Source organism: Stegostoma tigrinum, chromosome 1 (genome assembly GCF_030684315.1).
Source record: "Stegostoma tigrinum isolate sSteTig4 chromosome 1, sSteTig4.hap1, whole genome shotgun sequence".
In the NCBI taxonomy this organism is placed as follows: Eukaryota; Metazoa; Chordata; class Chondrichthyes; order Orectolobiformes; family Stegostomatidae; genus Stegostoma; species Stegostoma tigrinum.
In genome coordinates this window covers 130,474,087-130,489,293 of record NC_081354.1, presented here as the reverse complement: position 1 = coordinate 130,489,293, position 15,207 = coordinate 130,474,087, and the positions used below count along the sequence as shown (strand labels likewise).

Sequence of the window (15,207 nt, the reverse complement as noted above, 5' to 3'; positions counted from 1 at the left end):
CAGGATTCATTGACAACTTTTTAGATTTCATATCCATGGACATAGAACTCCAGTGACACCATTCAGGACTTAGCTCTCTGGTTGAAAATTACGGATTCATACTGTAGTAGTTAAAAATTAAACAAATGAAAAAGGATTGTTCCCTTTCCCAGAAACCAACTGGATCTTTGAACTGCTATATATTCCTAGAGTTTGCTGCTTTTATTTCAACTACTAATTAACAGATTTTAACTCCAAAAGGTAATTCAAATAATGTGGTATTAAAAGTGTGTGTGTGTGTGTGTGTGTGTGTGTGTGTGTGTGTGTGTGTGTGTGTGAGAGAGAGAGAGAGATTGGGTGAGGGGTGCAGACTGTGTCACAGCCACTGGAGTTACTGGGTTAGTGCAGTGATTGGAGCCAGCTGGAAGCCCAGGTTACCAACCCAATCAGGAAAACCTGGGTGACCAATATAATCTGGAGAGGTAGAATATCCAGAGGACTGGCTCTGAATTGGCTGGCTACAGCCAGTCTACTGTTCACAAGTAAATAAACAATGATGTGGTGACAGGATACTGGCCTGTGTGTGGTTATTTTCAGTTAGTGTGCTATGTTTACAACTCTGTAACCTGGAGTGGGATTCAACCCAAAATGGTGGGAGGAAAGATTGTTTAGTTAGCTCAGTAATTCCATGTGGAATGGGCATGGGGTGTCTGAAACCAGCACTGAGCAAACTCAGGCCTGCAGGTCTAAAAACTGCCTGGCATTAAATTCACAATGTCATTCTAAAAGGTCACAGGGTAGTTTGCCTGGGTAATGAACAATGTCACATTGCCCACCCTTCTCTTCAGAAGAATAAGCAGGTCAAGTTTCCTTCAATAGCAATTCAGGCTGTAACTATCTTGGGAGCAGATGATACTCACACTGGATTACAGAAATGAAAAACACCTACTGTGGTGAAAATCCCATTGCTTTCCATATGTGAACAAATCTGTATCCCTCTGCATTACCTGCTCCTTAAATAAGAATTCATTATTTATTATGTAAGAAGAATTACTCATCTCATACAGCCCCAGTTACACCCTTGTGTCATGATGATAGTTAAGTCAAAACCCTAAAACTCCTGACTTAACAGCATCTGTAGGAGTAGCCTCAAGTGATGGATTACAAAGGCCTAGCAGCTTCTCAAAGGCCACTAGGGGTGAACAGTAAATTTCTCATACTCAAAGAAAATCAAAAGCTAATAACTTAAAATAGATTACACATTGAAACATAAAATGTCAAACATTTGACAATTGTTAAAGCAATCCAGTAACTTAAAAAAGAGCTTTACAAATAAAATAAAACTAAGAGCTGCAGATGCTAGAAATCTCAATCAAAAACAATGCTGAAGAAACTCACCAGCTCTAGCAGCATCTACAGAGAGAAAACAGAGTTAACATTTCAGGTCCCGTGACCCTTCAGCAACTGATGTATCCCCACCAAAGCCTTCAGGTCCTTCCTTATATGTGGGTTTATGAACTAGAGACAATAGACCTGCAAGTATTGTATTTAGGTTTCATAAAACATTTCTTTGTATTGTACATTGTCAACTGTACTGCCCAAGATGCCATCTAATTTAATAACTACTTTAACCTATCCTTTCATCTTTGAAGATTTGTACACAACTATTCCCAAGTCTGAGGAAGGGTCACTTGACCTGAAATGTTAACTCTGATTTCTCTCTCCAATAGTTACGAGATCTGCTGAGCCTTTCCAGCAATTTCTGTTTTTGTTATCCCCAAGTCTCTCTGATCTCATCATTGCTCTAAAACTGCATGACTAAACTTGCATTGCATCTCTTCATCATCTACTAAAACCTAGTAACTCACTTTTCTTCACTTAATTTTATCCATCTACTTCGTCAAATTATCCAAGTGCTCTACAAATTTTGTCTAATTTTCAATGAGTGACATTTCCTCGATTTGTATCAACTGCATAGTTCTAAATTGTGTCCTGCAAATCCAAACCATTAAAGTAAGTCAGACATGATCATCGAGCCACACAGTCATAGAGTCAAACAGCATGGAAACAGATTCTTTGGTTCAACTCATCCATGCCGACCAGACATACCAACCTGACCTAGTACCATTTGCCAGCATTTAGCCCATAGCTCTCTAAACCCTTCCTAATCATGTACCCATCCAGATGCATTTTAAATACCGTATTTGTACCAGCTTCCACCACTTCCTCTGGCAGCATTGTTCCATAAATACACCACCCTCTGTATGAAAAACTTACCCCTCAGGACCCTTTTAAATCTTTCTCTTCTCACCTTAAACCTATGTCCTCTATTTTGGATTCCCCATCCTAGGAAAAAGTCATTGGCTATTCACTCTTTCCATGTTCCTCATGATTTTGTAAACCTCTATGAGGTCACCGTCAGACTCTGCTGCTCCAGGGAAAAAAAAAGCTCCAGCCTATTTAGCCTCTCGTTGTAACTCATACCCTCCAGCCCTGGCAACATTCTCGTAAACCTTTTCTGCACCTTCTCATGATTAACAACATCCTTCCTATAGAAGGGGTGATTAGCATTGTTTGCAGTATTCTAAATGTGGTATCACCAGTGTCCTGTACAACTGCAACATGATCTCCCAACTTTGATACTTAATGCAGTGACGAATGAAGGCAAGCGTTCCAAATGCCTTCTTCACCACTCTGCCGACCTGCAAATCCACTTTCAAAGAACTATGCAGCTGCACTCCTCAGTCATTTTGTTCAGCAACACTCCACAGGGTCCTGGAGTTTACCGTATAAGTCCTGCCCTGGTTTGCCTTACCAAAATGCAACATGTTATGTTTATCAAAATTAAACTCCAACTGCCATTCCGTGACCCACTGGCCCACCAGATCAAGGTCCTGTTGAAATTTGAAATAATCTTCTTCACTGTCCACCACACCACCTGTTTTGGTGTCATCTGCAAACTTACTTATGATGCCTCCTATATTCACATTCAAATTATATATAAAAATTACAAAAAGCAGTGGACCCAGTACTGTTCCTTGTGACACAGAACTCATCACAGACCTCCAGTCTGAAAAATATCCCTTCATTACCACCCTCTACTTTCAAACCAGTATTGTATCCAATTGGCTTATGCCCCTGGATCTCATGTGAATTGACCTTGCTAACCAGTCTAACATGTAGGACCTTGTCGAACGCTTTACTGAAGTCCATATAGGCAACATCTACCGCTCTGCCTTCATCAATATTCTATGTCACCTCTTCAAGAAGCTTAAGCAAGTTAGTGAGACATGATTTCCCATGCATAACACCATGCTGACTATTCCTAAGCAGTTCTTATCATGGCACCGAGCTTGTGGCGAATATCAAAATACATACTTTCCAGTCCAAAAAGTAGTCAATCACCACAATTCTCCATTGTCTATTGTTTAAGTCAGTTTTACATCCAACCTGCTACAGCTTTTTTTTGCCTCATGGGTTTTAGTTTTGCTAATAAGCTTAATCCGTGAAACTTGATCAAAAACAATGGACAGAATCTTACAGGGACCAGAGTAACATGGGCTATGAAGAGTGTTGTGGCAGATTAAGATGGCAGGTAAGGTGAGGCCTAACTTGAGGTTGGAAGCAATTCACTGGATCTTGTAAGCTTTTGCTGAGCAGTAATGTGAGTTTCTTGCTTGGTAGTGGTGGGTTGTCAATTAAGGGGGCTTACAGATTATTAAACACTTTGTTAATACCATAACTCACCTCATTTGTTCCACCTTCCCATCTTACCAAACATGGTGAGCAAGCATTCGTCAAGATTTCTCAACATGGAAGTCAGAATAGGTGCCTGAAGATTACAGTCCACCATTGGGTTTTCCAAGTTGCGTAGCACCAACAGCATCTCAGGTACCATCCATGGTCACCTGCTGGACACACCCCTTCACCAAGGACTTTGATATCAGGTATTCTTGACCCTTCACAACCACAATGGCATATCTTCAATCCACTTGCATGCTGTTTAGAGCGTAGAGTGCACTGGCAATGAATATTGAAAGGTTGCTGCAAGGACACTTCCCACAGACAGCTCACAGATTGGACCAGACAAATCCCACACAGCTCACTTGCTCTCTTACTCACTCATTGGCATTAGCACTTCAGTCACAGCCAAAGGCTATCAGGGTCACATTTGCGTGCTGTTTTGCAGAGACACACAAGCAGGCTGCCTATTAGCAGAGACCTCTCCAGCAATGAGGGAGTTATATTTATGATTGGTACATGGAGACACCTCTCTAACAACTACAGCATTTTCCAAGTGCCCGCATGGCAAACACATTGCACCATTTGTATAAGTAAATGACCATGTTGAAAATTGGTTGGGGGCTACAGTCCAGTTAAGGGGACAACACAGTCTGTAAGGGGGTCCTGGTACTGTCAGTCATGGACACAGCTTGCAAAATGTCTAGGGGCTTAGCCATGGTCTATTATCAGCTTGGACCTCTCACGGTCAGTGGATCTGTCTGACTATAGTCTGGGGTGTGGTCGATGGTCAGTTGTAAAAGACTAGCAGTCAGGGCAATCATGTATCATCAGTCAGTAGGCTGAAAACACAGTGGTCAGGGTCAGATCAGTAATGTCCAGTGGCGGCTCATCGAAGTTGGCCAGAGGCCAGGGGCAAATACAGTCGGTTGGAGTCCAATCACTGATGTGTAGCGGTGGCCATAGAGACAATGGGAGTATCACTGCCAAAACAGGTGGGGAAGTCAAGGCTGGAGGAGGGGTAGGAGGGGGTAGGTTGGGGTCTGGGGGGAGAATGGAAGCAGAGGCATGTAGTAAACAATGGTGAGGACAAGGATGATGGCCAGGGAAATCTGAAGGTTTATGGGGAGGGGAGAGGGATATGCAGAACAGTATTGAAATGCATATTGTATGTATTGGAGCACAGAAGAGCAGAGATGGCATGATTAAAATGTAATATCAGGGTTCAGAGCAGGGATGACAGTAGGAGACAAAGTTCATTCTGTTGGATGGCACTCATCTCCTGTCTGGCTTGTATTATTCAACGTGGCTGAGCTTTGACAAGAACAAAGGAGAGATGCAACCTTCCCAGCATCTCATCCTTCTTCCCTGAAAACTATTTCAGTTCCCATGTCTCCTCAGCATCTATCACATCACTCCATTGCCTAGGGCAGGTGTTACAGAGCACAGCATGCCAGGATGATGTGGTATACACATTGTAGATGATACTGCAGGACTGCTCCCAGACCTCTCTCAACAGTGAGACTGCATTTTCAGCAGCATTACAGTCTGCTCCACAGTGGCCCTGATCACAGCACAGACATCAACTTGATGAAGGTGCTGCCCTGACTGAGTGATTAACATATTAACTCAAAAAGAGAGTGCCTACCTTGCTCCAACCCCTTTCAATCCCAGACCCATACCAAATGTGAAATCTACCATAGATTCAATACAATCCATGGTCATACTTAAATTACAATGTGGCCCTCATCCCACAGCATGCTTAGAAATTTCACAAGCGATGGGATGCTTTTGGCTCACATTTGCAGCCCTCCACCCACTTATGTCATTACTATTAAATTCTACATCACTGAGGTACCAATGTTCAATTTGGAAGCACTAATGGCATAGTGCAAATCTCTTTGACCAGCATGTGAACCCTAAGCAGCTACACTCCACATGCATTGCAAATGGGTAAAGAAATGATTGCACATCAAATGTAGATGGATTTTGCAAACACATGCTTCAATGTCCTAGTGTGTTGCAGGTATAGAACGTGAATTTTTGCCCATCAAAGAGACACTAGCCCAACCTACTCTGGGCATTGTCCCAGCAATTTTCGTGTCTATACAATGGTAATTGATGACAAAGAATGCAGTTTGTGGTGCACACCATCAGCACCAGGGGCTTCGCTTGGTCGTCAGGAGCCACCTCAGAGCCTCCACGTCCCCGATGACCCCAATGGCTCATTTCTATCACATCCCCATGTGGACTCCCAGTTTCAGTTAGTCAGAGCTCGGCATCGATGACAATCACAGAATGTAAAATAATCGTTGATCATAATGCCAACATTTGTTTTGTACTGTGTGTGCAAACTGCAGTCTCTATTCATTTTGTTTTGTGTTTGTTATTGTTGGCTGTGAATAAGAGTTCATGAGTGGATTCAGTCAATTCTTTGTTTGCCTGTGATTTTCCCCTAGTGGACACTGACAAGTTGCAGATTTCCTGTGGGCATCAGAGACAGCGATGGGTAAGAGGCGGTTTAGATGGGCTGTAGTTAAGGACAGGTAAATTGTATGGCCTGGTAGTGAAACAGTAACTACTGTGAATGTTTGGCTTTCCACGTACAAGGTAGTATCAGCAATACTGATGACATGCAGTGAGCAACGTGGCTTTGTGACTGCTGTGTCATTACACTGCAACAACAGATTGCCAACTGTTATCTGGATGCTCAGCATCCTTTTAAAGATAATGTTTGTGCAAGATGTGGGGGGTTTTTTGTTAGATATCTGTTGAGTGGCAAGAGATAAAATGGGAATGGGATCAGGCGAGAGAAACACCATGGGGTTGGAGTAGGTTGTTAATGAAGGATGCTTGGTAAGATTCAGTGAGAAACCTTGTCAGCCTCAGGGTGAAAAGCTCTCCAAAAAACCCGGTAAGTTTCAGCCCCATATATTACAACTAGTGAAGGTGCTAAGAGGTCATTCCTAGAGTTCTTGTCATTCTTGTTCTGTTATTTGGTGACCTTAGCTTACTCTCTCATAGGAGGAGGTGAGCAAAGTGTACAAGAGAGAGAATTGTTTCTGGGTGACTTGAAGGATGAAAAGCAGTGGAAGAATTCACTCTCACTGTGGCTTGCAGAGGATCAGGAGCTCTTAGAGTGGGAATTTGACTTTAAGTTGCTTGAACACATTCTGAATTGAGCCAGGTTCATTCTTAAACTGTTGAAAGAACACATTTCACCATTGTAAAACAGTTGGCTGTCCCTGGTAATGTCCTTATTAGGTCAAAAACTAACTATTTATAACTACAAAGTTGAAAATTCTTTGTTGTACCAAAGTGGAAAGAGAATTGATCAGTCTGTGCAATATTCAATCATACAAAGACCAGATCAGTTGAGCTAATTGCATTCTCTTAAGTTCCTTCTTTTGAATGAGGGACATCTCTTAATTGGTAATCTTCAAAGTGCCTTAAGTTTTTGAGGGCTTGGAAAATGATGGGTAGTGAGGTACAGTAATAATGATCACATATAACAGCATGATCATTGTGTTCTTTTTTGCAGCTTGAACTTCATTAAAGGTGCGTCTTATTCTTTTAGCTGTTGATTGTTATATGGCCAGATCACAAATATAGATGGAAGAGGGTGCAGGACTTTTTGCGTTATTTTTAATCATAAGGTGAACAATTTTTTTTCATATACTGAGGAAATTAATTTGATCTATTCTCAATCAAATTTAAAATTATCAACCGTGTACCATCTAATATGAAACCATATTAACCTTCTTTCAGTGGCACAGCTCATTGATATAATTGTCTGATAGGATTTTATCAAATACCTTTCTTGAACAATTTTTTAACATTCGAAGTAATGGTGCAAATGCAAAACTCTCTCACAAGTGTGTCAGCCTCCGATCTAAATTCACTCCAAATATTCAAAATATAAAATATTGGCATTGTTGCTAATAAAATTAAGATAATGTGCTGAAAAATGTTACCTCCCTAAGTGGATCATTCAATTCTTCTAGAATATTGTCTTCATCAAAGATCTTGCCTTGGTAGCGGTGCTCATAATAGTCATGAATCTTTTGCCGCATTTCAGCAGGTAGCTTGTGGAAAGACATATATTGTTCCACTTGCTTGTACTGAAAGAAAAAGGAGAAATGTGATGTTAGACGGGGTGATTTGTCTCCCACTGGAGCAGGAAGAGACATTGAGCGAACAAGCTCGCATGACAATGTACTGTTTTCGAAGAAAAGTGATGTGAAACAAACTGTTGAACAAAATTAAAACAGAGTACACACTATACAGATACTTACAAAATAAACAATGTAAGTGAAAGTAGAATGTACATTTGCAATATGTAGTCAGGTATGAAAAAATATTTACAGTAAATAAATAAATCATTAAATTTCACTCCATTAAATCATTTCGGTAGTACCAATCCTCATTTTGAAAACCTGTACACTGCGATTGAGACAAGTGTCAATTCTGACATTGGAGCAATGGCCTTTACTTTATTCACTGACGGGATGAGGATGTCGCTGGCTAGGCAGCATTTATTGTCCAGCCCTAATTGTCCAGAGGATAGTTAAGAGTCAACCACATTGCTTAGGTCTGGAATCACATGTAGGCCAGTCCAGGTAAGGATGCCCTTAAAGGACATTAGAGAACCTGATGGGCTTTTCCCCCTGATAATCAACAATGGATTCATGGTCATCATTAGATTCTTAATTCCAGATATTTATTAAATTCATATGCCACCATCTGCCATGGCAGAATTTGAACCCAGGTCCCCAGATTGTTATTGGGGGTCACTGTGTTAAAAATCCAGTGATAATTCCAGTACGCCATTGCTTCCCCATGCTGATTCCCCATAATAATACAAGGAGTGCTGGAATTTTAACTCTTTGAGAAGAAATACGTAAGAATTGGAAATAGGCTCAATTCGGGGAAAAATGTTAGAAAAGGAATAAAAGCTTCCTTGCATAAAAACAGCAGTCTGAGCTAACTTAAAAGAACGGATGTCTAATAAAATTGGAATAAAAGCAGAAAGTATTGACAAAGCTCAGCAGGCCTGTAGAGAGAAAGAATTCATGTTCCCAATCTAATGAGTCTTCGATGGAACCTGATAAAATTGAACCCAATTGCAGAGAGGAAATATTTACATTATTGTACACTGGTTAATGATTACATCACAGTTAACCCCCCAGCATCACCTGACCTCATAAGAACATGGGAAATAGGAACACGAGTATGTCACTTGACACCTCAAGCCTGTTTCGCTATTCAACATTATCACAGTTGAACATTGCTGTCTTGTGCAGCTTATCTGAGTCTGCACCTCTGAAGTGCAGATATCTCCCGGGTCTGCTTGGCCTAATGTGATCAGGTTGGAAAGCCACTAACTGATCTGCTCTTCTCTCATATAAAAAGTAATTTATTGCATGTTAGCAATGCATTACTGGTTACGTTGACATGATAGATATTGTTACAAAGAGGACCTTGGATTTTAGGCCCTGATCTACTTAGATTCTAAACCATTCTACCCGCAGGATTATATGGCATCCTTAATTTGGAGGGTGCTTATGACGCTTTTCGGTAATAACTTTTGAGATCCATTTTGATCCATATACAACATCTCCCCACACTTTCCACTTTTTTATATATTTGTGCACATAATTAAAATTTATCCCTACTCTATCTCCTGCCTGTCTCTGATCTTACAAACTTATGTGATCTGGAGATTTTATCATCCTTCTGGCATACATTCTCTTTGGAGATGGAAAACTGGTAGATTGTTGGGTAGACAGTTTTAGGCCTGTAGGCCCCGTTTAAATAAAAGACTTCTAATCTCTCAGAATTTCTTTGTAGAGCATATCTTCTCTGCTGAAACAGGCAATTTCTTCTGCGCAGTACCCTGAATCTTCGGATATTGGTTCTCTCTTTTCACCAGCAGCTTCCATTGAGTTGTATGCACCATCTGTAGAGATCATGATTTAAATTATCGATGGATTCACTGGATGCTAAATTCTTCTCCTAAAATTTACTTCTTCAAGCATTTTACTTTTCTGAGATTAAAATATTTACCAAAGGCTTTCGGTACTTCTTCACAAATATCGTCCCAGGGGAGGCAATGGCCTCGTGGTATTATCGCTGGGTTGTTAATCCAGAGAGCCAGAAAATGTTCTGGGCACCTGGGTTCAAGTCCTGCCACTGCAGGTGGGCAAATTTGAATTCAATAAATATCTGGAATTAAGAATTTAATGATGACCATGAATCCATTGTGGATTGTCAGGAAAAACCCATCTGGTCCACTAATGTCCTTTAGGGAAGGACACTGCCTTCCTTGTCTGGTCTACATATGACTGCAGATCCACAGCAATGTGGTTGACCCTTAACTGCATGATGGGCAATAAATGCTGCCTAGCCAGCAATGCCCACGTCTCATGAATGAATAAAGGGAAAAAAAAATCTGTTTCTTCTTTCACGCCTTGAAAACTATAACACCATCAGTACAATACCATATGGTTGTTGATTTATATTTACTTGTTCAGCTTCTGATTTAGTGTCAATTTGGGATTTATTCTGTTTCTTAAGACTTGTTTTGTCCAAAATGTCTAATTCTGTGCTTTATTTCAGATTTCTCTGAAATTAAATGTTCCTTGGAGCATTATTTATGGTAACATCTTCTAAATGTAACTATTTTCCTTGATTGAAAGATTTTTATTTTGTGATAACAGAGGTGTTGCTGTTGAAATGAAGAGTTTCCCACATTTTTGGTGAAAATAGAGAATTCCTGTTCTTATGTGGCTAAAATGGGAGGTTTCTGACTTTTAGCAGGTAAAATAGACAATTACCAATTTCCTGCAGCCTCACAGCATGAATCCTATTGTTTACGGCTTTAATAAATGATTCTCATTTCCTTAACTGCTTTACTGACTAAATCCCACTGTGGCTTTAATAAATGATGTCTGTTTTAATCTGTGTACAACTAAATGACCCCTGCTATTTGCATCTCTAAGAAATCACCCTGCTTACTTAATAATGTTTACAGGATGTCACCAACTATTTACACGCCATTAATGGTTCCTGTTTCTTCCATGGGCTTTTTCCAGATGATTCTCATGCACCTTTTCATTTAAATAAATGCTGCCTACCTTCTTTTTAACAATTTTGATGAAGGATATCGCACCTTTTCTGTGGCCTTAATGAAATATCCTTACATCCTCATTCTATTAAGCTAGGGCAGCTTAAGCTTCTCATATGCCCTTTTGTCAATTTAATTCTGGCTTCACAATATTCTGTGTCTGCAACTTTAGTTTAGCTTGCCTTTGTAGCCTTTGATTTCCCTTCATACAGGCACATTATGTGCTACCCATTCGCTATGGCAACAATGCTCGATTTGAGCTGAAAGCTATTTCATTCTTTTGGTTTCTCAGCCTGTAATACTGTGCCTTTTGAAAAGAAAATTCCCTTGTCCATCAGGGATTTTAAATTTGCTCATATAGCCTCCAGCTGAAACCTGACTCCAGATCACTGCCACATAATGCAGTCTGCATCTGCTTTCGAGCAACTAATTTTCCATCTTCGGTGGGTTCCTAACTCTTCAGCTGCAGCATGTCCCTTATCAGGCCTGAAATGTCTTTGCCATTGACTATGTAAGGTCCTGACATGTTCAAATCTTCTCTGTATGAGAATCTGTATGAGAAGGTTTCTCACATCAGTGTCTGAAGATGCAGACCTCTTCTACAGACGGCATGTTCCAGGAGATAGCTAAATCAAACCTGCAGCATTGCCCACCGTGTTGTATCTGCAGCTTACCAGAGTCACCATGTAGTAGATTTGCTGCTACATCCTCTTTAGATCTAGAGAACTGCACAACCTAAGGTGGTCGAGGAAAACCACAAACAAAAGTAGAAATTGCTGGAAAAGCTCAGCAGGTCTGGAAGGGTCTGTGGACAGAAATCAGGGTAAATGTTTTAGGTCAAGTGATCCTTCTTCAGTCTCTTCTGATCTGAAGCCCTTAATGTGACTGGCGACAGAGTACCAGGTTTCAAATAACACTGAAGGAATGGAGATACATCTCCAAGTCAAGACGGTGATTAGCCTGAAGTCGGGTCAGCAGGCAGTGGTATTTCCATAGATCTAAGCTCCTTGTACTTCTAGATGGGAGTGGTCATGGTTTTGGAAGGTGTCGTTTAAGGAGTCTTGGTGAATTTCTGCAGTGCGTCCTATATAGCATATGCTGCTGCTGTTGAGTGACAGTGGTGAAGTGGGTATCTGTGGATGTGGCGTCAATCAATGGTCAATTGTTGAATTTCGTTACAAGGAACAGGTAGTTGTAATATTTCCCAGTAGCATATAGGGAAAGGCAGCAGTAATGGTTTAAGAAGGGAGCCCACCAACAAGATTCTTAAGAGAATCTAGGAATGGACAACAAATACTGGCCTGGCTAGTGACCACCACATCATGTGAATGCATTAAAAAGGAGAAGAAAAATGGGAAAGGAAAAATAAGCAAACTAACGTTTTGGGAGTAGGCATAAGGGTGTAGGATGGTAGGAACTTAGAAATTAGGAAAATGTATAATAAAAGGTGCACTTACACAGAGGTATTCATAACCAGCAACTACCAATGAAATATAAAAACATAGAAAATAGAAGCAGGACTAGGCCATTTAGCCCTTTGAGTCTGCTCAATATGATCATCCAACTCATCATCCTTGCTTTCTCTCCATACCCTTTCATCCTTTTAGCTCTCAAAACAATATATAACTGTTTCTTGAAAACATACAATGCCTGGGCCACAACCACTTTTTGTGGCAGAGAATTCCATAGGCTCACAACGCCCTGGGTGAAAAGATTTCTCTTTATCTTCTAAGTGATCTACCTCTTACCTCTGTGCCTCCTGGCTCCGGATTTCCCAGTCATCAGAAACATTGTTATTATATTTATTCCTGTTAGAATTTTATAGGTGTCTATGAGAAACTCATCATTTTCATTTTCAATAGGTAATAGTGTAATCATCATTGCAATGCAGAAAATATGGCAACTAATATGTGCACAGTGAATTCTCACCAAAGGAAAGGTGATGTTAATTGAGGAATAAATATTGATCAGGGCTCTGGGAATAACTCATCTACTCCTTTTTGACAAAAGGCCATCAGATCCCTTTTCCGATGAAGCAGATAAAGCCTCAATTTAGCATTTCATCCGCAAGTTAATACCTCTGTCAGTGCAGTGCTTCCCACAGCACTCTACTAGAGCATAGCCTTGATTTTTGTACACACGACGCAGAGTAAAACTTGACTCTAGAGCCCTCTGTTCAGAAGTGACAGCACTACCAACTGAACCACAATTGATAACATGTCGGACGCGTGTTGAAGACTAAGAAAAAGTTCATGAGTAATGCCACCTGTCTTGACATTCAATTTCATCAATCTGATAACTTCTCAGTTATCGATAAGAAACTTTAAACCTATTTCTCCATTCACGTATGCTGGCAGGCCTCGGATATTCTCAGCACTTTCTATTATTTTAGATTACTAGAATCCAGAATTTTTTTGTTTGCATTTTGTGATGACTTATCGATTAACAACACAAATAAATGACCACATTGTTTTAAGTGCTGAAATGATTTGCTAGTGTTCATTTGGAAAAGAAATATGTCTTCAACACTCGACCACATAGTTTACTCTCATTGGCTTCTTTCATTAGTCCTTTAAAAGTCTTTGTGGAATCAAATTCTTCACATTGAAGATATCTTCCAATGTGTTGTGTACCACTGGGTTAAATAGGATAGATTTTGAACACAACTAGCAACACAACAGTGGATGTTCAAGAGGTTTTCTGGACCATCGGAATTGAATGCAACCACAATCAGGAACTTTATAGCAAAGCATAGCCCTGAATGCGCCATTACTATCAAGCCAGAGGATCAACCCTGGTTTAATGAGGACTGCAAGAGGACATGCGGTAAGCAGTACTTGGCAAGAAAAAGTGCAAACCACAGCCAGAATCTGATGGTGTCATCAGACTCAAACTGAATATTGAAAGATGGTCGCCAATGGACATAGGCCACCTGCTCAAAAGGCAGTCATACGAGGATTGTTATGATGCAAGTGGAAATTCAACGGGCAAGCCAGCTATGTCATTTTAACAGTCTACCCAGGGTTAAAATCTCCTCCAGATGCCCTTTACACTGCAGTGCAATCTTTTTGCAAACAAGATTATTTGCTTAGTAACTGCTGACATTCTTATTGAGTATTTCCCTCAGGTGAAAAGCGTGGGGTTTCAGCTTCACAGATTCCTCATGCTTGGTGGTACTTTTCAATTAATAGAAGCTATAAAAGGAAATCTGGCATAAAAATATGTCCAAAAAATAATTATACATCCAATGCCACCTGCGAGACTTCATTTGTAATGTGAGAGAGCCGTGTATGACACAGACAACATTCTCATTACTGCTGCAATTAACTACTTCCAAATTTATCAATAATTTACTTACTGCTGGTGTCTGTTATCACCCTTTTTGGTAGGATAATCAACACAAGGGATAATGTTTAACATTTCACAAGGAGGATGATTAAAATGATAGGAAGTACCAGATGGTTTACCGAAAGAAAATAAGTAATGACAGCCTGCACTTCCAATGACTGAACATTTCTGGACGATACAATCAAAAATATTGGCTCTCTTAACAATGTAAACAGTTCTCTTTTGAGCTAATGTTGGAACTGGAGTTGACATTGGGATTAAAGATTCCATTGTAAAATTAGTGTTACCTTTTCACCCTTAAAGTAAAATTGTACCATTTAGAGAATTTATAAGAACTACTCACAGCTGGTGCATTGGACGCTATCTTCTTTTCTCTCCTCCTTTCCCGAAATGATGTGAGAGGTGAATCTGAATAAATGGTGTACATGTGCCCAAATACTCAATTCTGTTCTGAACAAGTGAAACTCGAAGCTGAAACTGTAATTTGGTTCTTACTGAGAAAAAGTTCCACAGTGCCAGAGGCCCTCCAGTTTCTCATCCTGAGCTATGGTACTGCACTGATGGAAGAACTCGGTGGATGTGAATTCAAATTCCACTCTGACAATTTGTCAGACTAAATTCAACAAGTCTAGCCATTTATAAAATAAAAATGGCTATGAAAATTGTGAGATTTACATTAGAAAACTGAAGTGGTAGGCAAATCTTCTTTACTGAACAATATCTAGCTCTTCATAAAAGGTTCAGTCCTCCATCGCAATCAGGTTTGAAGCTGGCTATGCTTATTAAATCCAGTGGTAAGCGTACCAACATTTACTTTACAAAGGAATTTTTATTCCTATGTCAAGACAAATACAAAAATCAGTTCAAAAGTGCTCTATTTTGTTTGCATCATAGGGAAAAAAGTTCAGTCATTGGAAATACAGACTGACGTTACTTATTCTCTTTGTGTAAAACATCTGGTACATCTTTAGACTTCTAAACCCTCATCTTTTGAAATATTAATTGTACTTGTT

General features: G+C 40.1%; 1 protein-coding gene across 4 annotated transcripts in view; it reads right to left on the bottom strand.

Moving 5' to 3' along the window:
* LOC125459972 (potassium/sodium hyperpolarization-activated cyclic nucleotide-gated channel 1-like) overlaps positions 1 to 15,207 on the bottom strand; it is a 295,720-nt gene that overhangs the window by 100,068 nt on the left and 180,445 nt on the right. For all 4 annotated transcript variants that reach the window (XR_009446163.1, XM_048546975.2, XM_059648597.1 and 1 more), the window contains one exon: positions 7,695 to 7,841. Coding sequence is in view for 3 of the 4 variants with exons in the window: in XM_048546975.2 (XP_048402932.1) it covers positions 7,695 to 7,841 (147 nt within the window). In the remaining variant the exon portion in view is untranslated. The remainder of the gene's footprint in view (positions 1 to 7,694; positions 7,842 to 15,207) is intronic.